Source organism: Triturus cristatus, chromosome 12, assembly GCF_964204655.1.
Source record: "Triturus cristatus chromosome 12, aTriCri1.1, whole genome shotgun sequence".
NCBI classification, from domain to species: Eukaryota; Metazoa; Chordata; class Amphibia; order Caudata; family Salamandridae; genus Triturus; species Triturus cristatus.
The window spans coordinates 611079143-611106978 of record NC_140595.1 but is presented as its reverse complement, the minus strand read 5'-3'; the positions used below and the strand labels follow the sequence as shown (position 1 = coordinate 611106978).

The 27836-nt window shown below is 45.6% G+C and overlaps 1 protein-coding gene across 2 annotated transcripts in view; it reads left to right on the top strand.

The window, feature by feature from the left end:
- The window catches only part of SPIRE2 (spire type actin nucleation factor 2), a 256806-nt gene that overhangs the window by 209752 nt on the left and 19218 nt on the right, over positions 1-27836 (top strand). The window contains exons 10-14 of one of the 2 annotated variants that reach the window (XM_085638754.1): positions 2434-2573; positions 3049-3186; positions 8476-8543; positions 12503-12530; positions 20329-20444. In XM_085638754.1, the coding sequence (XP_085494880.1) occupies positions 2434-2573; positions 3049-3186; positions 8476-8543; positions 12503-12530; positions 20329-20444 (490 nt within the window). The remainder of the gene's footprint in view (positions 1-2433; positions 2574-3048; positions 3187-8475; positions 8544-12502; positions 12531-20328; positions 20445-27836) is intronic. The other variant, XM_085638755.1, reaches the window with a different exon arrangement.

Here is a 27836-nt window from a genome sequence, read left to right as displayed (position 1 = left end):
CTAACGTGTCTGACTAAGACTTTCAAGGCATGGCATATGCCTGATCTTACCCCAACCATACCTTCCTGTCAGTATATTTTTTTCGTTCCAATTTACATGTTCTGTTGTGAGATGGTTTTTAAAGCGCCGCACATTGCCATACCACTGCTTTATGGCGTTCAGACAGTTATTCATCTTCATCTCAATCCCCTCTTTTGAGGCCTCCTCCTGCATAAGGCTTTCTACGCATACATTCCGACTCTCCAGCTGTTGAGGACAATCAACCATTTTTTGACGTTTTCCTTCCTACATTATCCCATCAATCCGCTTCTTTCCATATGAAAAGCCTCCCTGGGTATTCCCATACACAAAGGGAGGACTGTATCTCTCCAACGGATAAGACGCCTTTTGGCCTGTGATCAGAGGATGTGCTGATGAAACACAAATGCCCGATAAAATGGTGTGCATTCTTTCGGCAAGTCGCGTGGGTCCCTCTGTCAATGTCAAAGGCCTTAAGGCAGTGCTTAATTTGAGTCGGTGGTTTCCAGTGCTCAGCACCGGCACTTAATTGGTTTTCGGTGCTCGTGGGGGCACGTAATTGTCAACACTGCACTTAGGACAGTCTGCCGCATGATGGCGCTGCTCATCTAATTTAGAGAGGAACAGAACAACTGGTGTTTATGAATACAATATACATTAACAACTTCTAATACCTGAAACCCCAGCCATTTCTTTAGCTTTGGGGACCTGGAATATTCTGAACCGTTTCATTTGCAGGCGAGAGAGATGGTTGGTAGTCTTTTTGGCAGCGATGACGGGGACAATTGACGGTGCAAACTGCAGTGGCCTCCTGGCCAGTGCCCTGGCACTTATCATTATTAAGCACTGCCTTAAGGTCCCGAGTACCAACGGTCACCTGCTTTACCTGGAGCAGAGTAGACCTTGCTCCGCTCCGTGAGGCTGAAGAAGCCAGATCGGTGGCAGAAGCTGCTGGCCACCGAGGAGCACCGAGTGGCATTGCAGGCTTTAGTGGACCGGCCAGAGCGTACCTTTCTGCTGCTGGAGCGGAGTCCGGCGGGACAGCTGATGCCCACAGATCACTTCCCACCTAGTGGCAAGGCAGCGGCAGTCTACTTTCTAAAGAAGGGGGAAGAGCCCCTGAGTCTGGCGGGGTCGCGGAGGCAGTTGCTGACCAGGGAAATCTCCTGGCGGCTGGAAGTGCCGGCAGAGGCTGTCTGGTGTGGCCTCACGCCTTCAGGGATGATCGAGCTGGGCGTTCACGATGATGTCCGACTGCGAACCTAACCAATCCCGGCGCTGCTCTCATGCTGAGAGAAGCGCCAAGATTGGTTTGAGCAGGCTAACCCAGCGCATCTTTTGAGCCTAGGTGCCTGTGCCTGAAACCCCTGGCAGGTTAACATGGCTGGGATTTGTGTGATCTGAAGTGAGCATGTCGGGCTGGCAATTGCAAGAGGGCCGGCCAATCAGACATGCACACTGGCAGCCAGCTTCACAAATCATCCTGATCCTGCTGTTATCATGATCAGCCCTGCCCCCACCCTCCCACTCCAACACTTGTCAACAGGCGTGCCTCTAATAAATTAGTAAAAATAACTATTACGTTTACCTGCTGTGCTTGCGATGCTCCTCCGCCCTCTAGGGGGAACCGCCACCACATCCACCAAACTCTAAATCAGACTCTGTATCTGTACAGAAGGAAGGATGACTTAAGAGTGTGTATATGTCTGGGCCCTTTCCGGAATGACTGGCTGTCCTGCAGATAGACGACTGGGTGTGGTTCTGCAGGAGAGCTGCTGTAGTGTGCTTATGGATTCTCCACTGGATTCCAGATTAAATCAGAGAGTGCTATGATCCTGCAGGTGAGCTAAAAGTAGCACAGGCCTGGGGAGCCTTGGCTGTGGGCCAGGCTGGCAGAGTGAACATAATCCAGACGTGAAAGCTGACAAGCCTGTCAGTGTTTTTCAAAGGACAAATTGGATCAGCGGCTACAGAAAACGGTAAGGAACAGACCTTTTCAGAGTTTCAGAGAAATTAGATAAAAAGTATTTTTATAATTTTTATTAATTTTAAAGGAAATCTTTTTTAACAAAAAAGGTAAATACAATAGCACTCAGTAAAATTGTCTATGTTTATGAATCTAGGAAGAGTATGCCTGCTGAAGAAATGTAATGACTACTAGGTAATTTTTCCTTATTTTCAGTGTATACTTCTATGGTTTCAAAGCATTTTAACCACTAATTTCTAGCGTTTTTAAAGAAGCGGAGAGTATGAAAACCTGACCTGTGTGGGTTTCAAACTTGCAGCTCCCTTGTTAAACTTGTCCATGCGACATGCTTATGGTAGATGCCGTACACGAAGCATGCAAACACAGCATTCTCCAGTCCAGAGAGATCTTACCATGCCGCATTGATTTTCATTGTTTCTCAATTCCAGGGGTGTCGGCAGTTGGTTACCAGGCACCATATGGGTCAAGTGCATTCCACACGGATCGCGGCAACCTCTCTCTGGTTGAAGAAAGAACAGAATCTGAGTTGAGTCCAGCCATAGAGGGGCACTCAAAACATCTGTGGTTGGTAAGCACAAGGACATCAAGAATATTGAACAGTTTCTCACCTCCCCAGCCTAGAAGGCATCTCTGTACACATTGGACTACCACTTGTTTTAATGTTTGCCTCGTTAGCTTGAAGGAGATCAATTAAACGCGGTGGGAGATTACAGAAACTATGATGAATGGCTAACTATTGATGCAAATGAGATTTGGAAATGCATACAATAACCAATACTTCCATTCTTAGACATGTAAAAATGAAGAATAATTTGGGTGTCTGTCTAGCAGCAAAATATAGGTAAAAGAGCTGCAGGCCACTTGCAGAGGATCAAAGGTTTTGTACCAGAAAAGCAGAGCACTTATCAGAGCCATGGCTGAAGTGTAGTGTTGTGAAACCCAGATACAGAAGACATTTCCTGAGGTATCCATGGTACATAGACGAGGAGTGACCACCAGAAGCCTCCATTCACTGTGTTCTTCTCTTGTTACTTTATCATCAGCAGGAGTTCAGTCATCCTGTGGAGAGCCTGGCCTTGACCGTGGAGGAGGTGATCAGTGTGCGGAAGGTGCTGGTGAAAGCAGAGATGGAGAAATTTCTCCAGTACAAAGAGCTTTATAACAACTTAAAGAGGGGAAAGGTAAGGGTCATGGATGGATGTCATTGGTGATCACCATGCTATGAAATGAAAGAGGGGGCTTGAGATAAGCTGCGACTACTGTACAAAGTCAGAACAAGAGACGGTTAACCTTTGAACACTTTACTTAAAGGGGGAGTGTATGTGAGAGAGATCACCTGATGCCACATGTGTTCACTTTTTTGGTGTCACTTATGATCACCACCCTAAAGGATTACAGGGTAGGAGTCTAGTATTTCTATGCACCACACAGGACCATTGTGATAAATAGGAACCACGCCATATACCAACACAACACCAAGAAAAGGATAAGTGTAGGTTGGGTATCCACTGTGATCACTGGGCTAAAGAAGGTGTGGAAAAACCAACAGCTCTTTGCCACTGTGATTACTTTTCTAAATGGAAGAAATAGAAGGAGGGGTTCTTGATATGATAAGTGTGAGCAAACACCAGTAAATGCTGTGTGCCACCCAAAGTCACTGTGCCCAGGGAGAAAGGGGAAGAAATCAGCCAGAGAATAAGGGATTTGGATGATAGCTGTGATCAGAGTGCTAAAAAACAGAATGTAAAGGCCATGGAGTAGTGCTCACTGTGCTTAAGTTAATAAAGGGAAAACCAAAGGACGCTGGTGCAGCCTCAGATCTCTGTGCTAAAGAAAGCTTTCAATGTGCTTAAAAGGAGGCACTGAAGGAGGATTCAGATTTACCACTTAGCTCCAAAGAGATGCAGTGATAGAAGGAAACCATTTCCCATTTTTCATTATTCTACAAATTCCCACCACTCTTCTACTAGTTAAGGTATCTATGTACCACATTGAAGTCAGCCAATGAGGTTCTTTGGATGGCCAAAGTGCACAAAAAACAGACAAGGTCCCCAACTCAATAATGTAGGCACCCGATCCATCCAAATATTTATGTCTCCATAGGGAGTTTTCACCTTATACAGTAACAACTGTAACAAACAAGCACTGGCACAGCCAATAGGTCTTTTAGCCCTAGCACCGCACTCTGCCTGGAAGATCCCTTTGCAGCCGAAAATAAATCACATGCCAAAGCACTGCAGCATCAAAGGTTCTATCCAAATAAAGTAATAAACCTTTCTCAAGGCCGCGTAAAAGAAGAATAAAAGGAAGGAGCCCAGCCAGTGCACAAATTCATTCCAGCTTACTCCCTTAACCAACACCACAGGAGATAACCATGTGCCTCGCGAGAACAATAAAGATCTTCTGAGGCCATGGTATAAATAAACAATGGCAAAGACCAGCCCACATCCAAGGACACCAATTTAACATCTGCTCTGATAGAAAGACGTATGGTGCATGACTGCACTCAAGCTATTGTGGTTTGTCTCTTAGTGGGCTATGAAGCCTGGCTTTGTTTACCTAACTAAGTTCCACAGTCCAAGCACTGTACACTCAATATAGAGGGCGCGAAATAAATGGTGACAAGCAGCTAAGAGCCCGATCACCAATTACCACCTTCTGGAGGATTTTTTTCCATAGGAACTACGAGCGCAGGTTCCCCACTTACTGCTGAATTGGGTGAAAAAATGAAGACCAGATGAAAGTCATGACTAGAAAGTGACCTCAAGTTTCGCATTTGCACCATTGTAAATATAGCCTTGGTTTTCTTGGAGGACTGTCTGAAGGAGTCCCATATGACTGCTATGAAAGGGGTAGCAATGAAGAGCAAAAACTGTAACCACTGCAAAGCTAAAAGGTCACAATTACTACAGATGGCCTAGAAGGCATCTTTTTATAACACTTTACAAGCACATCTCTAAATTACTGGTCATGCTCCATAAACACAAAATAAATCCTGAAGAAAAGTTAGTGGTTCCATTACACAGTACACGTATTACACAATTTGTACATGTAGTTTGCATTTATAAGTGCATGTTATAGGTCTGACATAAGCAATCGGGTACCATGTTTTCCAACAGAAGCACTTTAATATACAAAATGTGTTGTTTTGGCTCGTAAGTTCAACTGTGTCCTACTAACATATGCACAAGCCTGCCTTGTTCATTGCTACCAAATGTCATGCATTTAAGGGTAATAACACTGCAAACAAACACGGAAGACATGCTACCAAATAGCGATAATCACTGTGGGGGATTCACTTTTAGCTAAACTGCACATTTTCCCTCAGGCTGCAGACTTTGTACCTCCTCAAAACATCCCTTTTGCACGACGCAGCCTCATGATAGCCTTCTATTCTGGGAACATGCTTCTAAGAGCGGTTCAGCAGCGATAGCGGCTGGTGGTGGCTCCCCACCAGAGCTGCATAGGGATGAGGGAAAAAGCAGCACAATAGAGGGCTCTGCACAAAAGAGCACCCTTCTCAGATTCCTACAGCTGAGCCCTGGCTTTAAACAAACAATACTCTAAAACACACAGACATACTAAAAACAGCACCACAAACCCAGCAGTGAACAAACCACATGACAATGTGTCTAAAAATCCGACACTGACAAGTAAGCCTGAAAAACACAAATGCAGTGCACATCTAAACCAACAAAGCACAGGCGGCAGATGGCATGTTCCTTCTTGGTGCTGCGCATGCAGCACTTCCGATGCCCAGACAGTGCAGGTACAATACCTGCATCTCAGCCTCCTCCACAGTAGCCACGGTACTGTGGATGTAGCCCATCACAACCACTCTGGGAAAAAAGAACAGACTGGGAAGAGGGTTGGAAGGGAAAGGAAGCAACAGGAACGGGGATACGGGAGAGAGCCTGAAAACAAAAGCACTCATATGGAGTGCTCAAACATAAAGAAAAAAGTAGCTCCTAAAACGGGAGCAGTGGATGGACACAAGTACTTGGTCCATGCTCTAGGGGAGGCCTAAACACAAAAAGAAGAAAAACGCATCCATGCCATCGACAAATGGGAACAAAGGATATGAGAGCGGCAATGGAGTGAGAAATTGGTAAACCTATGGGCGGGCTGAAGCCCACAGATTGAAAACAACCTGTCTCTTCCAGATAGTGCATGTGCTGTCTAGCCGTGATCTAAAAATGATGAGGTGGGAATGAGTTAATGATTTACCAGCTTGCTGTGCCACAGTACTTCAACTTTTTTCGGCCACACGTTTATCTTTTGTCCCTCCTAATCAAGAAGACACAGAATGTTTTATTTATTTATTGATTCAAATGAGATTGGACCAAATGCATCTTATGATCAATTACAACATAGCACAATCATAGGAATGAAAAAGTATTAACATTTTTAAAAAGTCTGTAAAGCACAGTAACACAATTTGCATTAAACGAAACATACAAGGTGTGAATAGTAGACCACAATGACCCACTTGCAAACAAAGGTTTGCCAAACCTATGACGCATGTAGATCAAATATGGGCAAACAAATAACATACGACTTAAGCTGTGCTCCCTGTTGTGACAGATTACAATATTTCTGTTCAAGTCTATTATTTGCCAAAGCCCCTAGCTGTGGGGGAATGTATGATGTGCAATGTGATATATTGCTCATGGCAAAAGTCTGAATTTACTTGTACCACGATCTGTGGAATCGCTGATTGAAAATAAAAGGCAATAAAGTTTGTATAAAGAAAAAAAAAATCTATTATTTGCCAAAGATGGTCCCCCAGAGTTACAGTTCAGATAAGAACAGCAATGGTGCCCTCAGATAAAACTGAGCAAACTTCAAGCCAGTTGTTATTCAAATTGGGTAGAGTTGTTAAATAGTTATGCAGTACACAACATCCAATAAAAAAAACGTAAGGGCTTATTTATAGAGTTTTGAGTCAAAAAAAATGTTTGCTTTGCGCACCAATTGAATATGGCGTCCACACAGGAAATCTTCAGTGCCTTCTGCACACTCACCTTGAGGCACAGAAATTGCTGCCTGCCTAGAGGAATTCTCTAAATATGTTGAGCTAAGGTCCACCAGAGTGGTGGAGTACACTTTTGTGCTGACCTGGCGGAATGGAATACAGCCTGCCAAACCTTAAATACACCCCTAAGTGACTGGATGTATCTTTTCAACCTGGCCTTCAATCAGTGGCGGCTGCTACTGAATAGTACAGGAAGCGCGGAGAGTGGGGAGAGACGGGGTAGAAAAAAACCATTTCTCTTGCCTGTCGCCCGCTGCCTCTCCTCTGTCCTTCTTCTGTCCACGACGCATGGAAGCAGGAAGCACACAGGCTCCCTGACCCCCCTAGCCAATAACGACGCTGCTGTCACCAGCAATGCAGTAGCGTCATGATTGGTATGAGCGGCTTGGTTTTCTGCTCAGCCAGGGACTGGGAGCCTGGGACAGTTCTCCACTTGGCTGCTAAACACAGCTGGGTGGCGAAATGCTAAAGTGCGCATGACAGTTTGGCCGGCCAAACCGTCATGTGCACTTATGATGCATCAAACACTCCTCCTCGTGAAACAGCCCAGCCCCACCCCGCCCAGTATTAAAAACCAAACTGGCGCAGTACGAAAAAATAAAATGATAATAACATTGCATTATTATCATTTTATTTTTCCTTTTTGCAAGTGGGGTGATGCTCCACCGCCTTAGCAGAGGAGCCGCCGCTGCCTTCAATGCCACAGGAATATGGCAAGTTAGTCTGCATGTGTTTACAACGCATGCCATTACAACGTGGTTGTTACAATAGCCGCGTTGTTACATTGCATACCTTTACAACGCAAGTCGGAACAACAACTTGCTATAGGGGGCGCTGGATGTTGGAATAGTGTAATTTACTATTCCAACTCCTGTCTGTGCAACAGTAGGGAAGGTGTTGGATTTTAAATCCAACACCTTCTGCCCCCTAACGCAAGTCGTTGTTCCGACTTGCATTGTAATGGTATGCGATGTAACAAGGAGGTCGTTGTAACAACCGCGTTGTAATGGCATGCGTTGTCTTGCATGCGTGGTAAACAATGCCACAGTAACAGAAGATCCAATTATACAATTCTAATGTAACCTAATTTCGAAGTTTTTTATTGCATGTCTTTGTACAACAGTGACAGTTTCTGATCTAATGTCATCTGGGCAAGCCATCTTAAATCCTAAGTAAAATTTATTTATAGATAAACGACCATATCCTGAACCATTTTACCCACTCCTGTTGTGATCTCAAGCCATCCATACTGCCTTAAAATAGAGGGTCAATCTGTAACTTTTGGTGCTAATTTGTGAGAAACCCAGGGCAGTATGAACAACACAGAGATCCTAGAGCACTGTCAAGGTGGCATATAAGAAGTGTAAATTGATTTAGTAGCCTGACAGAATACATCATTGTTCTGATCTCACTTGTGCTCTTTTTTGCCTTTTAGATCTGTTGCTGCTGCCGGGTGAAATTTCCATTGTTTTCCTGGCCTGCTACCTGCCTTTTCTGCAAGAGGTGAGAAAGAGTAGAATAAAGAGAACAGAGATTCAGGAGGGAAAGGACTCTGACGGGTCGCGAGGTTTAGTGCACTGCAGTAATCTGCAAAACCATTTTATTTTTAAGGGGATAGAACTTAAAGCAGAAAACATAAAGATAGAAACTTTTCAAGGGAATTCCAATCCCAATTTAAACCCTCATTAATTGTAATTAATGAATGGGTATTTTAAATAGTTTATAATTCATAAAACATATAAATGTAACATTTGTAAGAGATATGTCTCCTTCTCAACACATTTCTTGCATAAACATTTCTTAAAAACACATTAAAAAAAGTTCTGGCAACATCTGGTTCCTAGATAGCATGTGCATCTGCAGGAGGTAGAATTAAGTACAACACACATATAGACTAACAATGGCCAAAAGGAAACACACCAACAAGGAGCACAAGTCACACAACCTGCCAACATCACACCACTGAACGAGCATAGAAGTGAAAACCACGCTGCATTCATACAGGATGTGTACAAAGGCCAGTCGTTGGTGTTGTGGGTTGTCTGCGACCGTGGTCATCATAGATAGCACTATTTTGTTTAAAACAAGCTCTACAGAGATACGGGTCTGATTCACAAAGGGCATCCGCACTCGTGGGGGAGTCTCCGCTCTCCTCACTGAGAATGAATTCTCAGTGTGGAGATTCTGCCCCAAGTGCAAAGACTCTGCCCAAGTGCAGAGGCTCCGCCCCGAGTGCAGAGGCTCCGCCCGAGTGCAGAGGCTCCGCCCCGAGTGTAGAGGCTCCGCCCCGAGTGCAGAGAATCCGCCACGAGTGAATCAGACCGTGTATTAAAACCTGTGTTTATTGTTACAAAGCCAGGTGTCACTAACTGAGCTCCTAATCTTAGTATTGTTGCCTAATAAATCTGTTCATGTGAGCCTGCAATAATCTTAGACCGCAGCTGCCACTTTGAAAGCAAAAGCAGAAAAGATCGCGGACTCGAAAGTATATGATTAAGTTTGTCCGAGAGCTTCCCCACATAACCTGCCTAAATATTCCTCTAAAATGATAGTAAAGATGTTTTCCAATTTCTTTTATACCATGGAAAAAAGAATAAAAATTGACTCTTAGGCACACGGAGCAAAGTGAGAAAGGCTAGTATCCAGCTGATCTAAGCTGGGTTGTCAAAGACTAGCTAGAATCAGCTAGAGGTAGAGTGATCAAACAAAATCTCAAGACGGGCCGCCTTGCAAATTGAGGTTCCACATTATTGAAGTACTATTAAAAAAAAAGGGGGATGGTCTTATATGGAAGAAATTAACCGATAAGTAATCCAACATTAGGGCATAAAGTTACCTGCTCACACTATTTCATATATGTGGATTTTACTATTTTGGCAGTACCTGAATTTATCTCTCCAAAGTTACTTTAGACATTCCCCAGCCCAATCAAGGCCGCTCGTTAGAAATCCAAATATTCATACTTCTCCCTACATACCAAACACATTAGGAACATCAGACATTTGCTTGTAACAATGAGTGCTGTGCCTTATTCGACAGAGAGAGAAATGTTGAGCATTCTTTGAGGTAAAAACACTGAAGCTTTTATAAATTCAATAGTTGATGGGATATGTATTTAGTATGGCCCTAGATCTCACTGCCATAACTGGATGTCACAACTTCCCAGGTCTTGTAGACAGGCAGGACAGGTGACAGCGCTCTACAGATTTCTAGCAGAAAGAGCTATAGCACCTGGCCTCGGTGTAAAAATAACATTACTGATTTGGATCTGGCTGCCACGTCAGCCTTTATGGCTAAATCCGATAACCACATAATCAAACTATTTAACAGTTTCAAGGTTATGTTATTGGCGTTTTTATAGCACGCCGATCACCTGTGAGGGGATACAGGCGCTCTGCAGCAGGTGTGTGAGGTCAACCCTGGGAGCTTACTCGAAAAGTCAAGGTTTCAGCATCTTGCGAAAATCAAGAAGAGAGGAGGCGAATATTATTCAAAATTAGATTGTTTTAGAATGATTTTTGTGACTTAAATGTCATAAGTGTTGTTTTAGGTTTTAAGTTCTCATTCGCATTATCGTGTGTGGAGACAAGTAGCTTGGAGTCTCCACATAACTATCCTCCTAATGAGGGAGCATCATTACAACAATTGCTAAGCCAAGTCACGACACTAGTGATGAATAAAATAAATAATGTCTGGACTAACCCTAGGGAGAATAGGGACCTCAGCTGCGAGTCTTCATCAGTGTGCCCGGAATTCCTCTTCTAAGGATTGGTGATTGAATCACACAAGGGTCATTCTTGGGGCCCATAACCTGGATGTGACTGGATACATCCACTCTAAGGGTGAGGAAGCCCAGCTCTGGCTCCTATGTTTCTGGCGATTTTGGAAGTTACCCCTGCTTCTTTTCATGACCTTATGACTGCGATCTGCGGTTCCCCTTGGTTTCTTGACTGACCTGTGATGCCAGACTGGCATCAGGATTAGGTTGCGTTACCCCGTCCTGATGAAGACTCGCAGCTGAGGTCTCTACTCTCCCTCCTTGCGTTAGCCGAGTCGAAACGTCGACGCTCTCCACCCTAGACCTGTACCTGTTACCTCGTCCAACCTTTTCATGAATATGCATTTTCGCATGATTGAATTAAAAGCATTGTTGTAAACATACATTCTAATTATGGACAGGTCTTTTGACACTGGTCTTCTTTACCAGTTGATTATTACAAATCGTTTGAATTGTCTACTCCTAAATCTATGATTTTCTCCTTCACTACCCCACACATGCACGTCCTAAAATCCCTCTTTTCTTTCCCCTCATGCAACCTATCACTAAATGCATAAAATTATGTTTAGAGTTTAATTGAGAAATAAATGCATTACAAATGATATTTGCTTCTTTGGCGCATCTGTAATTTTGTTTTCTATAAAAATATTGAGCATGTATTCATAACATACTCTGGATTACAATATCGAAGTGGTTTCTATTTGGGATTCAATACCAGTGTTGTAGCTTTGACACAACACATATTTATTATAATTGAATTGAGTACAAGTTGAATATAGGCACCGACCATTCATTATATTCCCGCATTGTTCCCAGGTCCGGTGATGATGATTGGGTTACCCCATTATTTATATATGCGGTACGTAAGCAGCGGGTCCCTGTGGAGTAATATTGTATGCAGTGTGCGAGCAGGGAAACCCTGTGGATTAACACTGTATGCGGTACGCAAGCAGTGAGTCGCTTTGGATTAATACTGTATGCAGTGTGTGAGCAGGGAGACCCTGTGGATTAACACTGTATGTGGTACATAAGCAGCGGGTCCCTGAGGACTAATACTGTATGCAGTGTGCGAGCAGGGAGACCCTGTGGATTAACACTGTATGCAGTACATAAGCAGCGGGTCCCTGTGGACTAATACTGTATGCAGTGTGCGAGCAGGGAGACCCTGTGGATTAACACTGTATGCGGTACATAAACAGCGGGTACCTGTGGACTAATACTGTATGGAGTGCGCGAGCTGTGAGACCCTGTGGATTAACACTGTATGCGGTACATAAACTGCGGGTCCCTGTGGACTAATACTGTATGCAGTGTGCGAGCAGGGAGACCCTGTGGATTAACACTGTATGCGGTACATAAACTGTGGGTCCCTGTGGACTAATGCCGTATGCAGTGTGTGAGCTGGGAGACCCTCTTGAGTAATCCCCACGTGTTCATGTAGGCTTTGAGTCCCTGTATGGAAGAAGTGGTTGTTACCTTGGTTCAACAGATCAGACTAACATGTGAGACCTGACAGCATATGACTGGGCTTATCAAGAAGGGCGAACAAAAGTTGGACTTTGATAGTCCAACCTTCTTGTATATAACAGATCGCCATTTCTCTCCTGCCATTCATTTCTCACTGTATTTTCCTTGCTGCAGATGTTTTACTGGGTTTCTCATTCTTGCTCTCTTTTCTTAACAGGTCAGTGTGCAGCGGCTGTAGTGTAAAGGTGAGTAGTTTTTGGAACACCTTTTTTGGAAACTGGGGCCAAAATCAGGCTGAAGACAGTGCTAGAAAAGTTAGAACTACAGCGTAAAATAAAATCTCTTGCCATGAGGTGGTCATGTCCTGTTCCATTTGGTACTCAATGTTGATGTGAACATCTCCTAAAAGGCAGCCTCTCCTAGAAGGAGAAGTGCTATGGAATGAATTGTAGTTGCATTTCTATTACTATTTATTGCCCTGAAAAGGCCCTGAAGTAGGTTTGCAAACAAGTGCCTTGAAGCTCTGTGTGTGTGCTTGTGTATTGTGATCTAGATGGGAAATGTTTCGATTTCCTACATGATGACCAGATTTGTGCTCTTATCATGTTCGTGTATCCGCGTCCATGACGCGCAGTGAAGAGAAAGAAGTGACCAAAGGCCCCTTCTGGTTGTTAGACACTGGTGTATGGATTTAGAGGGGCGGCAATGCAGCGATGCGTAAGTGGTCTTTTAGTGTCATGTATACAAGGGCGAGGCTACTTTTATCATGTCCCTACGTGTGTATTGTTATGGTTACGCATGGAGTAAAATAAGAAGAGTGAGAGAAAGCTGTTCATCTGGCTGTGCCTACAACTCTTGGGTTTATCGGCTAAATTAGTTAGTTTGCAGCTCACAACACTTAGAGGGTCTTCTGTGCAGCACTGAACCAGAGAGCTAATGAGATAGCTGTCAAGCGAAAATCCCACCAAGGCTCCATCAATCAAAACAACTAAACTGGCATTGGCTAAGCAGATAGGTCAAGCATTTGGGACCTATGGACTTTGTTAGCAGCTTTTGACGATGTTGCGCAACATTGGCAAAAGTTTTTTTTTAAAAAGGGGAAGAGTCACTTTGTAGGTGAGAGCATGAGTTATTACACATGTCTACGAATGCAAGAACACCATATTTTTACATTTACAGATTCAAGATGGATCAATCAATTTAAAAAAATGAAAAAGAAGTAAAGCAAAAGTGCTCTTTATTAATGCGGCAAGCCCCAATTTACTGCCCGGCTCCCCCCACCCAAAAGAAAATAACGTACAAAAAAAAAAGACGGTGGCCCTGAGAATCAATGGGGAGTGTGTGGGCAGAGGAAGGAAAATCAGCACAATTGCGAGAGCAACATGGGGTGAGGGGAAAAGCACATAAACGCGAAAGCGACACAGTTAAAAGGAGAATGGGAGTTTTGCTGCAGAGAAGCACACGGAAGAGAGCTTGCAACACAAGGTAGACAGAAACCTGGAGCACGGGGTGGGAATTTGGATCACAGGCACAAGGGATAAACTTTCTAAAGTCAATCAATCAAGCGTTTGTTAAGCGCGACTACTCACCCGTAAGGGTCTCAAGGCGCTGGGGTTGGGGGTGGGTGCAGGTTCCAGTCCATCAAGGAGGGGGTCTGTTAAAGAGCCAGGTTTTGAGGTTTCTTGCGAATATGGGGAGCGATGTTGTCTGACTGAGGTGGAGTGGAAGGGTGTTCCAGGCTCTGGCAGTGATGAAGGAGAAGGATCGGCCTTTCAATCTGGTCTTTCTGGTGCGGGGGACCAAGGAGTAGGAGAGCTGGGCTGATCGTAGGGTCCTTTTGGGTGTGTGGAATTTGAGTCGGTTGTTCAGGTATGCTGGTCCGGTGTCGTGGTGGGGCTTGTGTGCGTGGGTGAGCAGCTTGAAGGTGACTCTAGCCTCGTTGGGGAGCCAGTGGAGTGTGCACAGGTGCTGGGAGATGTGGCAGTGTCTTGGCAGGTTGAGGACCAGTCTTGCGGCGGTGTTCTTGATGTTCTGTAGCTTGCGGGTGAGGTTTTTGTTTATTTCGGCGTCGAGTGCATTGCCGTAGTCGAGTCTGCTGGTGACCAGGGCGTGAGTGCTGGTCTTTCTTTGTTTGTGGGGTATCCATTTGAAGGTCTTATGTAGGAGGCGGAGGGTGTGGAAGCAGGAGGATGAGACGGAGTTGATCTGGCGGTCCATTTTGAGCTCGGACTCCAGGATGATTCCCACGTTGCATGCGTGGTCCGTGGGGAATGAGGGCTACTGTTTCTCCTTTGTCCACGAGGGTGCGGATGTCGTCTGTTGCGGCGATCCGGGCGGTTTCCGTACTGTGTTTTTTTCTGAAGCCGGATTGGGAGGAGTCGAGGATGTTGTGCTGTTTGATGAATGTGGCGAGTTGGCTGTTGGGAGGAACCCTGGGGAACACCGCAGGTGGTTGGTGCAGGGTCCGAGAGAAAAGGAGGGAGTCTGACCCGCTGCGTTCTGCCAGAGAGGAAGGAGCGAATCCAGTCGAGGGCCTTGTCCTGGATCCCTGTGTCATGGAGTCTGCGTATTAGGGTGCGGTGAGAGACTGTGTCGAACGCCACTGAGAGGTTGAGGAGGATGAGGGCTACTGTTTCTCCTTTGTCCAGTAGGGTGCGGATGTCGTCTGTTGCAGCAAGGAGTGCGGTTTCCGTATTGTGTTTTTTTCTGAAGCCGGATTGGGAGGAGTCGAGGATGTTGTGCTCTTTGATGAATGTGGCGAGTTGGCTGTTGATGGCTTTCTCTATGACTTTTGCTGGAAACAGGAGCAGGGAGATGGGTCTGTAGTTTTTGAGGTCGGTGGAGTCAGCCGAGAGTTTCTTCAGGAGGGGGTTGACCTCGGCGTGTTTCCAGTCGTCTGGGAACGAGGTGGTCGCCAGGGAGCGGTTGATGATGTGGCAAAGCACGGGTGAGATGGTGTCGGCGGCTCTGTTGAAGATGTGGTGGGGGAAGGGGTCCGTGGGGGACCCTGAGTGGATTGACTTCATTGTCTTCAGTGTGTCTTTGGTTTTGAGGGCTGTCCAGTTGTCAATCGCTGTCTTCCAGGTGTTGGAGGTGGTTGGTGAGGGTTCAGTATGTTGGTTGTCTTTGTCGAAGTTGTCGAAGATGCTCTTGATTTTGTGATGGAGAAAGGTGCTGAGTTTGTCGCAGAGATCTTGTGAGGGAGGGATGTCAGTAGACTCGCTGGTGGGTTGGGCAAACTCCTTGATGATGTTGAAGAGTTCTTTGCTGTTGTGTGCGTGTGTGGAGATTCTGTCTTCAATCGCTTTTTTCCTCATTTTTCTGATGAGTTGGTGGTGAACGTTGGTGGCGGCTCTGAAGTTGTTGTGGGCTTCTGTGGATTTGGTGTTCCTCCAGGCCTTTTCGAGGTGGCGGCAAGTGTGTCTGGACTCTCGAAGTTCGGTGGTAAACCATCTGGCTTTCTTGGCGTGGGTGTTGTTGGTTTTCTTGGGGGGGGCTATGGTGTTGGCCCTATCGGAAATCCATCTGTGCAGGGTTTGGGCTGTGGTATTGGGGTCGTCGTTTTCAACGATGGTTGGGGTGGAGTTGCTGAGTGAGGGGGTGAGCTGGTCGTCGGTGATTTTGGTCCAGTTTCTTCGTGGGAGCAGGTGCTGGTGTTTGTGGATGGTGGGTGTTCTAACGGTGAAGTGGACGCAACAATGGTCAGTCCATGAGAGTTCGGTGGTGTGGCTGAAGGTGAAGGAGTTTCCTGTTGTGAAGAGGGGGTCGAGGGTGTGTCCTGCTGAGTGCGTGGAAACCGGTCACGATCTGGCGACGTCCAATGTTGTGGAGGTTGTCCAGGAGGGACGTGGTGTTGGGGTCCAGTTGGTTGTCGAGGTGGAAGTTGAGGTCTCCCAGCAGGGTGTAGTTGGTGGATGCAATGGCATGTGGGGAAATTATGTCCGTGATGGAGTTGGCGAAAGCTCTGTGGGGTCCAGGGGGTCGGTAGATGAGGGTTCCTCGGAGGGTGGTGGTAGGGCTGGCCAGTATCTTGAAGTGAAGGTGTTCCATCAGGTCTGTGGGCTCGTCGGGGAGTGTGCTCAGTCGGAGGGTAGATTTGTGGACAATGGCAATTCCTCCTCCTGGACTGGTGGGGCGGTCCGTCCTGGAGATCTTGTATCCTTGGGGAATGGCGATGGCGATGTCTGGTCCCGAGGTGGTGTTGGTCCAGGTTTCGGTGAAGAACGATACGTCCAGGGTGGTGCTGTTGAGGAGGTCCCAGATTTCGGTGGAGTGTTTGTGGAGGGATCGGACGTTGAGGAAGATGCATTGCAGGGTCTTCGGTTTGGTTGTGTTCTTGTGGGCAAGTTGTGCTGGGTCTGTGTTCTTGGCGGTGATGTAGGTGTGCCGGCAGTGGTGATAGCTGAAGGGTCCGTGGGTGCTGGCTGGTGAAGCTAGCTTGCAATTGTTGTTGTGGCCTGAGTTGAGTGCATGGAGTGCTGATGGGTCGTCGGCTTGGCGGGGCAGAGGTCCAGGGTTCCTGGCACTGGTCGCTGTCGGGTCACGGAGGGGCGCAGACGGGCTTGCCTTTGGTGCACCATCGGTGCGCCAGCGGCACACGCACCATTAAGTAAGAAGGGAGACAGAGGTCCACTGGACCACCAGGGATGAGGCGCAGGTAAACCTGCAGGTGGAGGAGGGCCTCAAACACCAACACTCGAGAGTGCAGGGGCTCGGGGGAGGTCTCACTCAGTGGTGGAGCTGCAAGGGTGGGAGAGCAATTTTACTGACAAAGAGTCCGTGGTCTTGCTTGCCTGTCCCCGCAGTGGCCGCCATTAAGTAGGGGTCGGGGAGGGCTGGACAGCTGAGAGGCGGGGAGGGGAGCTGTATTGGGCCGGTCGCGGTGGACGTGCTGAGGGGGAGGGGCTGCGGGGGCAGCAGCGGCAGGGAAAACCAGGCGGGAAAGGAGGAATAAGGAGGAATAGAAGGAGAATAAAAGTGAAATAAAGCAGAAATGCAGAAAAGTGCAGAAAGCGGAAAAGTGCAGGAAATAGATTTAAAAAGAGGGTGAAAACAAGTGAAAAACGGAGCGGAAAGCGGAGAGAGAGAAGGGAGACAGAGGTCCACTGGACCACCAGGGATGAGGCGCAGGTAAACCTGCGGTTGGAGGAGGCCCTCGAACACCAACACTCGAGAGTGAAGGGGGTCGGAGAAGGCCTCACTAAATGGTGGAGCTACGAGGGTGGGAGAGCAATTTTACTGACAAAGAGTCAGTGACACGGAGGTTGCATTTGGTTGTGGCACTGAGCCAGAGAATGCATTGAGGAAGACACCTTCATATCAATGGGTAACTTGCACCATTGGATGTTATGCATTAAAAAGTACCTATTTTGCAGATCAGACTTATCCTTACTCTTATGGTGTTTGTAGGAAGCTAGCTCTCTATATAGTGCACTAAAACAAAGTACATTCTTTAGAGAGTCCAGAGAGACCCAGATTGGAATACAGAGGCAAAAGTAGATAATACTAACATTCTATTTGTGGTAGTATGGGCAAGCAGATAGGCTTATCAGAGTGTAGTGTTTAGCATTTGTTGTACTCCCAGAGGGAATAAATCAGACTCACATTCAAGAATAAATCCAAGACCAATTTACAAACTAACTTCGATTTTTATATAACTTTTGAGACCAAGAACTTTGTTCTACAGTAAGTACTTTTTAAGATAGCTGTTTTCAAAGTTTGCCAAATGAATTACAGTTGTGCGCACTGAAGTCAATAGGAAGAAATATGAAAATGCATATAAAATCACACAGTTGGATCTCAAGGTTCACCTTCTGGATTTAAGTAAATAGCAAGGCCAGGCCCAGTGTTCTATCAGCAGATTCTCTGGAGCATCCCAGATTCGGCCGGGAGCAGGGTGCTGAGGTCGCTGGTAGCTAGTGTGCTATCTGAGCGGTCCCACTCGAGGGTGCAGGTCGCAAGGGCCTCAGGACCATGGAAGCACAGCTGGATCATCGTACCGAGGCGGGTAGGGCTGAGTGCAGAGCAGATTGGTCAGCCGAGCTGCGTGCATGAATCTGTCCTCGTGGTCAGGAGCAGGCAGTTTGTAGAGGGATTACGGGGCAACTGGGCCACTCACAAAGTGAGTCTCAGGAGTGTCGACGTCCCTCGGTGGATGCTTGCTTCCTGGGCAGTTGCAGTCAGGAGTGGACTCTTTGTCTTGCTGTATGCGGCAGAGGTTCTGGTATTCCGGGTATTGGTGCAGCAAGGATCCTGTAGATCCTGGTGTCTTCACACTTCATGGGGGACAGATTTGGCCCTTCGTAACTGGTGTACCACTATTGGTTTGGGTGCTGCGTTGGAGTCACCTGGTAGCAGTCGGTAAAACCAGATTCTGCTGTTTGGTGCCTGTGGCTGCAGGGGAGTGGTAGCTCCACTCCAAGGGAGTTCTTAGGTCATTTGTCGAAGGATGGTGGGCTCCAGGGTTCTTGGAGGCCTCACCGTTGCAGGACGAGACAGCACACCATGATTGTTGACAGTGTTGGTGCCACAATTATGGAGCAGGGCTTCATGTTATCGGGTCAGCAGCTCTTCTGTGTCCGTATCTTCTTTGTGTCTGTTGAATCAAAGTTGCAAGGTCAAGGGATGCAATCTAAATACTAAATTTAGGGGCGTTAAAGGGAGTGAAAGTTAGTAGCCAGTGGGCTACCTACCTTTAGGGTGCCTACACCCCCTCCTAAGTGACCACTTCCTGTGAGAAAGGTCACTATTCTAGCCCTAATAGGTTTAATTATTGCCATCCCAAGATCGAGGAATTGGAAATGTCGTGGCCACATCACTTGCCTCACCTTAGGGGTGGTGCTGGCTGAATGTGGGCACATCTCCTAATCTAACTAATTTTCCCGCCTGTCATCCCACCAAAGGTGAAGCAGGACAGGGGGATTGGCATCCTCCACTATTTGGAGATGCCTGGGTTGCATTTAAAAGGGGGCATTGCCTTTGAAGCTCCTTCTTGGAAGGCATTCTGGCCTGGGGGGGGGGGGGGGGGGGGGGGGGGGGGAGTGTGAAGCAGCTCTGCCCACAGCAGGCTTTGTTTCTTGTCTGATGGTGGCAGGCTGGTTAAGACTAGTCAGAGACCACACCAGTGCTTGGCAGGTTTTCAGAGGGCCCTCTAAGGTGACCCCTGGGTGCATTTATAAATAAATACAACACTGGCATCTGTGAGGATTTATTAATACAAAATGTTTGGTACCAAACATCTTAGGGTACAGTGAAGTCATCATGGAGCTAGGAAACTCGTAATGGCAAGTATCCAGCCCATGTACTCTCTATGGCTTCCCTGTGCCCATACAATATCAAATAATGGACTTAGATATTGTAGGGCCATAGCTGCTCATGCAGATATGTCTACACATGGGGTATAGTGCACACTGCCTTAGGGCTGTAAGCCCTGCAATTGGGGTGACTTACCTACACCTCATGCTGTGTCTATGGGCATGGCACACAGGTCTGTGTGCCATGTCGACTCTTCGGTTTTCTCTGCACCAAGACACATAGCCAGTAATGGCAGTGTGCATGGTGTTGGTGAGGGGTCCCTAGGGTGGCACAATTGGTACTGCAGCCCTAGAGGACCCTCTCCAGTTCCCATTCCCTAGTTACCGAGGGTACCATTTACCAGGGACTTATAGGGGTTGTGCCAATCATGGCACAGTTTTAGGGAAAGAACACTGGCACTGGGGACCTCGTTAGCAGGGACCCAGTACACCCCAGTCAAAGTTGCATCAAAAAACAGACAAAAAGTGTGTGGGGTGAAGGGGAGTTACTGCAACAAGAACCCAGCTGCCGCAGCATTTTGTAAAAGCACTCCTTTTGCCTAGCACCCCTTCCAGTGTAGCAAGTATCCATTATGTTGGAATGCACAGCTGTTATTTCACATACTAGAATGCTTGTGTTCATAACTATTCAATCCAGCTCATCATACACATTGAAAACAGTGATACAGCAGTGCCACATCTGATCTCTTTTGCCTTTTCTTCTCTCCTCGTTGATGTACCAATGGCACAGATGAAGATTCCTTCCAAGAAGTTGGCACATATTCCTGTATACACCGTGGGCTTTGAAGGCCTTCCTGGATCTGTCACCACATGGGGAAACCCACCCAGAAAGAAAGATGCCTTCCAGTGAGTTTTCTGCTTCCCCTTCTTCCCGTGTGCAGCTGTCATCTATTGACAAAGTTTAATCTACATTGGAGAAAGTAGCCAAATTTCTCCTTGTCGACAGGACATCATGTTTCCAGTCTTGATCTTTTTGGTTACAATTCATTGTTATCTGGTGTGCCCAGGACTACAGTCAGAATGTACCATTGTAAAGGTAGAAACTACCGCTGAGAAAACCGTCTCTGGCATGGCTGCTCAATGTTGGAAGTTGAATGAGAGACCAATAAACACATTAGACCAGATGTACAAAGCAGTTTTCGGGTTGCAAACGGCCCAATTTGCACAATCGGGCAATTTACGTCCGGAAACAATTTCTTTTTCACATGCACAAAATGCGATTTGGTAATATCTTACCGAATCACAATTTGCATTTGTGATTTGGTATTTCGAAGGGACATGTTTTGGGCGTTCCTTCCAAATATCGAATCGGTATAGTGTATAACACTATTTTGCGATCAAATTCCAGCCGCAAAACAGTAATACTTTACCACCATTTTAAAAGTGGTGGTAACCCATTCGCAAATTAGAATGTTGAAAAACGGACCACTGCCACACTCTTAAAAAATGAAACTTCAAAAGTTTCATTTTTTTCTTTTTTAAACACATCCAGTTTTACTTTAAGGAAAAGGGTCTGCATAAAAAAAAGATTGCTTTATTAAAAAGCAATCACAGACATGGTGGTCTGCTGACCTCAGCAGGGCACCATCCCTGCGATGGCTGCGATTCATAATGGGTCACAAATTGCGACCTACCTCATTAATATTTATGAGGTAGGTCGATTTGTGACCTACTAGGAATCGCGTTTGGGGGGGGGGGGGGGAATCATAGATTAGGAATACCTATTCCCTAATTGCGATTCTGAGATAATCACAATTAGGAAATCGGTATTCCTAATGTTTGCACATCTGGCCCTTTGATCTCTCAACATGATGCCTTCATGACAAAAAGATTTGGAATTCACCAGTTAAGGTAGCTGTGGAATAGTAATTCCGAACCTGACTACTGGGCCTCAGCCTTGGGGGCGATGGTCTTTGCGCAGATGTTCCAGGATCTGTTCTACTATGGCCCTGCAAAACTGGGCCAAGTACAACCTCTTCAGCCCCCTCAGTGGTGGTGATGGGGAGCATTCACAGGCTTCTCAGAGAGATAATGTGGGGGCACGCAAGGTCAGAACTCAGTAGTCACCTAGCAGCACAAAAACTGATGTCCAATCCACTGCTTTACTTTCGCAAAGAAAAGTACTTTAATACACATGTAAAACTTAATACTTCACAGAAAAGGCTACAGGTACAATCACTTAACTGGCATGTGGGCTATTCCACCTTGGGTCCTAGTCCCCTTCTCCTGAGTGTCCCTCCATTGTGTAATTATGCAGGCCCCCACTTCTAGGTTGAAGTTCTCTTAGGGCAGGTATCAAGGCTCAGATGCAGATTAACCCAATGCATACTTTGTGTGCTCAGTTGTCTTACACAGTCTCCAAGTTGCAATTCTCACCACAGTGGAGTTGTTTCAGTTCCTCAGGGCATGCAGATCTCTCTCTTCAGTCTACATGTTGTGACAGACCCACACAACACCAGGGGTCAAGCTGTTTCTCGCTCTTTGGGATAGTCATACCACCTGCAGAGTTGGCAGGCTCCTTCCCTCTCTTAGCAGGCAGGTTGGCTTCTAGGCGCTTCAGGGCAGGGGTACAGCTTTTTCCATCCAGGCAAGAGTTCAAGCGTTGGCCACTCACCTCTGGGAAGCTAGCTGGCTGACAGGCAAACACCAGCTCTGCTCGTACACTAGTGTCTGAGTACTCTGTAGAGCACTCCCCCTTTCTTGGTCAAAGAGAACTTTGAATTGGAACAGCAAGTGGGTCAGTGGATCCCAACTTTACACAGTCATAGCAAATAAAATATGTGGGTGCACTGTCTGACTTTCAGAACCGGTTTGGGGGGGAGGGCTTCTTTCATGTGTCCTTTCCAGGTGCTTAGAAAATAGCCTTTGTGTACAGTGATGCTCCTAACAGCAGGATAGTCTCCAGTCTGCAGTAGCCACAACAGACGAACAAAGAAGTGTGAGCTCTTTGCACCTAACAGCTACACTGAACAGTGATCAGGGAAGATATAAAAGGCTGGTCTCATCTAATGGTGTCCCTTTCATATTAACAAGAGAGACAGAAGTCCAACCCTTCACCCCCAGTGTAAGCAGCTGGATAATTGTATGGGGTGACTGCCCACTTCAAGGAAGTATCACAACTCTTGACAGGGTGAAACTTTAAAGTTACTAAATTAACCTGAGTTCAACTCCCTGATAGCTATGGAACAGAGTAGACAGACTTACTTTAGGGCAATGTGTAAAGTATTTATGAAGTACAAAAGCAGTAATAAAGTCAAAACACTAAGCAGTAAAAATCCCAAACAGAATACGAAAAATAGAGAAACAATGAACCAAAAATAGAAAAGATTATGCCAAAATGACAAAAATCCAATAAGGGGAACTGGCTATAAGAATTTTTAAAGATTTAAGTGAAAATATCACCAAAAAGCATAAAGTGCCAACGGTAGTTAATAGATGTGTCAAACTGGGACCTAGTCGTGATTTGAAGCAGACCGTGATCGAACCCTAGTTGTATACACCAATTAATTGGTTGCCAAGAAATTCTGAAAGTCAAAAGGTTTGAAAAACTTTCAAAGACTCAGTCCAAAAGGGGACTTTGTAATTTTTTTAGAAGAAAAAGTTGTCTCCCCATGGGAAAAATGTGAAATTGTAGCCGCTGCTGTGTTCCAAAAAAAAAGGGACTTTCTTGTTTTTTGAGAGATACTGAAGTGTTTTAGGGGGATGAATCTGAAATTCAATCTCACGTTGCTGTTTGGGTACTTTTTGCTGTAGGCTCTGGAGCAAAAGTTTTCAAAGGTTTCCAAACGTTTTCATGTAGCCCAGGCAACCACAGGAGACAACTTCTGAGCTGCTGAGGACTCCGGGGGGGGGGGGGGGGGTGTTCCTAGAGACTCTCAGGCGCCAGGCAGAGGCCACCAGCAAAGTAAACGGCCCCTCAGGAAATCGGCCAGCTGACCCATGGATTCCACTTCTTTGTCTTAGGTACAAGGGAGAGCAGGTTCAGTCCTTAAGAGCTTCTCACAGGTCACAGACAACAGGCCCGGCCCAGTCCTTTTCTGTTCTTTCACAGCCCAGATTATCTTCTGATGAGGTGTCTTGGGGTGCCACATTTATCCCTGGCACTAGCTAGTGGGTGAGGGTGATCCTTGGGCACTCCCTAACCACTGGGGTAAAAGTTCCCGGGCGTAAAAGTTCCTGGGGCAGTCCTACCCATTTTTTCAGTAGTTCCTGTTTGCCTTACTGCAAACAAGTCCAAAATGCCATGTGTCAAGACATTTTCAAGGTGGCAAAGATCTTCGGCCACACCAAACTTCGGCTCTGAGGGCTTTGGATGTGTATGGGAGTGCACTATGGTAATCATTAGTGTCTTCCCACATCCAACACTCAAATCTAGTTTGAAGCAGGCCCTGTACCTGCAACAAACTAGGAGAAAGAAGTCATAATGGCAGGGTCCTACAGCACCCAGACAGGGGATACACGAGAAAGTGTTACATGTGGCTCAAACAGACCTGTCAGGTAAGATTTGACACTGTGGCATTAAAAATGATGCTCACAGGCCCCACCCTCAAGACTCTGCAGGGCTCAGAGGAGTCATCCCTGCTAATTTAGGTCAACCCATTGTGTAACTCCAATATAGGACTTTCACACCTCATTTAAGGCTGAACACAAGCTGGAAACTGGCAGAGGCTAATGCCAATTAGCCTTCTGAAAACTTAGATAGGTAAAGGGGAACCTTTTAAAAGTTACTTTCCCTTAATAGTAATTAAAATTCCAACTTCACTATTAAATTGTATATTTAATAACTATTACAAATAGTGCTTTCATAATTTTTTTTACCTGGTCCCTTTCCAGAGTTATCAGTGTTAGTATTTTAATGTGCACTCTGGTGTTCTACATAGCACATCAATTTACAAATAAGGACTAAGCCAAGTCAACTAAGTTGAAAGGGGGAGCACAGACACTTTACTCCATCTAGGAACTGGCATTTTTAATGGAATGCCAATCGGCAGCTCCATTTTTGCAAAAGCCCCAGTTGGATTTCTAAAGAGGCTCTTCTTTTCTGTCCCCGCTTCATTGTCTAGGTTTACTCCCTTCAGCTTCAGGAATTCCAGCAATATACTTCCACTGTCTGAGAAAATAGACTCACCTCCATTGTGTGCACAGAAATTGGCTTGGGACTTCCAAAATAGAACGCAGAGGCCCCCATTACTCTTGCTCATTCATACACATCATGCACATGTCACACAGGCCACATACACACTCCGTCATCACATCCACTTGAAATGTTAGCTCTAAGATCCGGTTTCGTCCATAGAAGCACAACCTTACACAAATGGGCCTGCTGGTCTCCACCTTTGTGACACAGGTAAAAAGGTCTAATCAGAACTAAGGATTCACAAAACATAGTATGCTGCCACCACAGCTCTACATGCTTGGTGCACCCCTCCAAGTCACATGACAGGTCCAGGACCTCATTCATGCCAAAGGACAGGTATATATCTCTTACCACAACTAGATCAGTGTGAGGCCATGGGCAACAATAAAGATACCCGAAACTCATAATTGGGCACTAAGGGCAGGTGAACACGACTGCACACCACACCGGAAACGTTCCATTCTCAAAACACTGATGACGTGACTGGGGACATCACATATCACATCATCATTGAGATCTGTGGCACCACTGAAGCCACCAAAGAACATCTCAGACCAGTAGGCTAAACCTCTGATGGTGTTCTGCAGAATGTGGGCGCAGAAATTGTTCTTTTGTCTTGCCCTATGCTAAAGTGTAGAGTTCAGGGACCAACAAGCCTAGGCTAAAATTTGTGATGTCATCTGTGAAATCCTACTTGAGGACATGAGAAGTGCATATGGGTGGGAGTCGGGTTGTATAGCGCCTTAAATAGTGACACTGAAAACTTGTAAAGTTTGTGTCATAAAATATTCTTCACAAAATAACCTTAACATGCTCATAATTTTTTTTCAGTAAATATATGTGCTTACTGACTGAAAATGCTTTATTAAAGGTTAATCATGGTTCTTTATTCAGAAACATAAAATGATGTTTATTCCTATAAAAAATGAAATTTGCAATAAAAACCTCAGTTGAAGAGACATCATGATGCAAAATCTAAACACCTTTGATAGCTTCTACCATATCTCACTCTCAATACAGTGCTCATTACCTCTAACATGAAGTTACAGATGGCATCACCCATGACATAATCAATAAATTTAATTAAGCTTCAGAAATGGTAAGCGAGACTCTGTACCCAGAATTAAAGGCCATAGCATATATATAAGTCAAGTGAGTTGTGGCTCGTTCTAACACTTCACAATGATTACAAAAACAACTATTAAAGTTGTTATGTGCATATGTACATTGTATTGCAGTTATGAGTAAGAATTTAGATACAAACACCGTTTATTAGGATATCTAACAATTTTGGCTTATTCTGACTAATTTTGAATAAGGAAAAAAGTATGCATTCATAGATCTAATTTCTTTTTTTCTCGTATTTCATGTACAATGGTTGGGGGCAAAGTTATATAGAAGGTTCTGAAATATGCCATTGTTGTTGGTCTCCAACACTTTGATGCATCGCAAAAGGCCATTTTGCGATCGCAAATGGATGATTTTTGCGAATCGCACAGTTTGCACTTGCAAAAACCTTTGATGCATGTGCCCCAAAGAGTTTGGTCTAACTTTAAATTATATGTACTTTCAGGTACATTTCCATAGTATGTTATAAAATATAGTCATTTACAAAGAGAAATAAAGTCCAGGTATGGAGTTCCACGCCTCCGTACTCACCTGAGGCTTGTCGGGTCCTGGCTCCTGGCTCCTCCTTCCCACTCGAGGCTGAGAAGGTTAGCGTTCATGGTGGTTGCGGATGGCGGCAGTGAAAGTTTAGCGTCCAGTTGACTGAATCTCACCCTCATAATCGCTTGCAGCAACTTCTTCTCCCGTCTTCTCCTGCTACCGCTACCGCTACCGGATTATATGTAGCTTTGAAGCGGGGCGGCGCAACTACGGGATCAGCTGTGAGCTGTGAGCGGAGCGGTGGCGCAAAGTGCAGAGTGCAGACCGGCGCTGCCCTTGATGGTCTTCTCAGCAGCTGGGTAGATATTTGTCAGCATGGGGCACTGCATCGAGTGAATGTCGGACGCTACAGTCAGATATATTCTGAGGAAAAGTACGTGGTGAGTTGGACATTTCTGGTTTAATCCGTGTTTGGACAGGCAGAGCTGCTGGCTTGTGACTGGAAGTAGATTTGCTGATGGGAAGGCATCGTCGACGGTTGCAATACTTCAACTTACAGATTTATAGATTTAGAGGCATTTTAACTACGGGAGAAGAGGGAGGAAAAGAGAGGAAGCTGAACTCTAGCTTGTCTCGTTTATTAACTTATTTTTTGCTGTCTTTCTCCTATCAATATGGGAAAATTACTCAATACACGCAAGGCAAAAGTCCTCCGCTTACAGGCTAGAGAAGCAAAAAACGCAGCCAAACTACTGAATAAAAGTGCTGATAAAAATGCCAATTCCGAGGAAGGCGATGTAAGGGAGAAAAATAACAGCACTGGGAGCTCAGAGGATTTGGAGGCATCTTTGGTGGAGTCTTCAACACCGGATTTAGAGATCATGCGCAGCGCAGAAGAGGCTCGTTTATCTCTCACTCAGGATCACATATCTAAGCAAGATAGAGTCATGGATGTGTTAAAGGGGGCTAAACCATTTCCTCTTTTTGCCAAAAAAATGCAGTACTTTCTCAAGATGCTTTATCCCAAATATCTTCTTCTTCCACCACTCAATCCTCAGATTTGCTGTATAAATCCAATCTTTCAGCACCCTCCACAATTTCGACATCTTCATTGAAAGAGAATTCTTCGATGCACTCTCGCAAAGATGTTCAGAAAGAGGCTATGCCTTTGGAAAACACGGCTACAGTTCCATCACTGGCTGGCAAGCTCTTAGACACTCCTATTGATTTTGTCTCTAATGCGAGTCCCCCTAGCCTCCTTAGTCCTCTACTAGATTTGGACACCAAGACTGTAGGGGAGATTCAGATGTCAGTCAAAGACATGCTAAATCTAATTCTTGATGAAGTTAGAGAATTAAAGAGGGTTCAAAGGGCAGAGCTGGCTTTGATCAATCAGCGACTGGAAAAAATGGAGGTTCTCTTTTCTACATTTCCTGTTCGCCTCCAAGAAGCCGAAATGCGTATTTCAAATTTGGAGGATCAAATGACCGAGG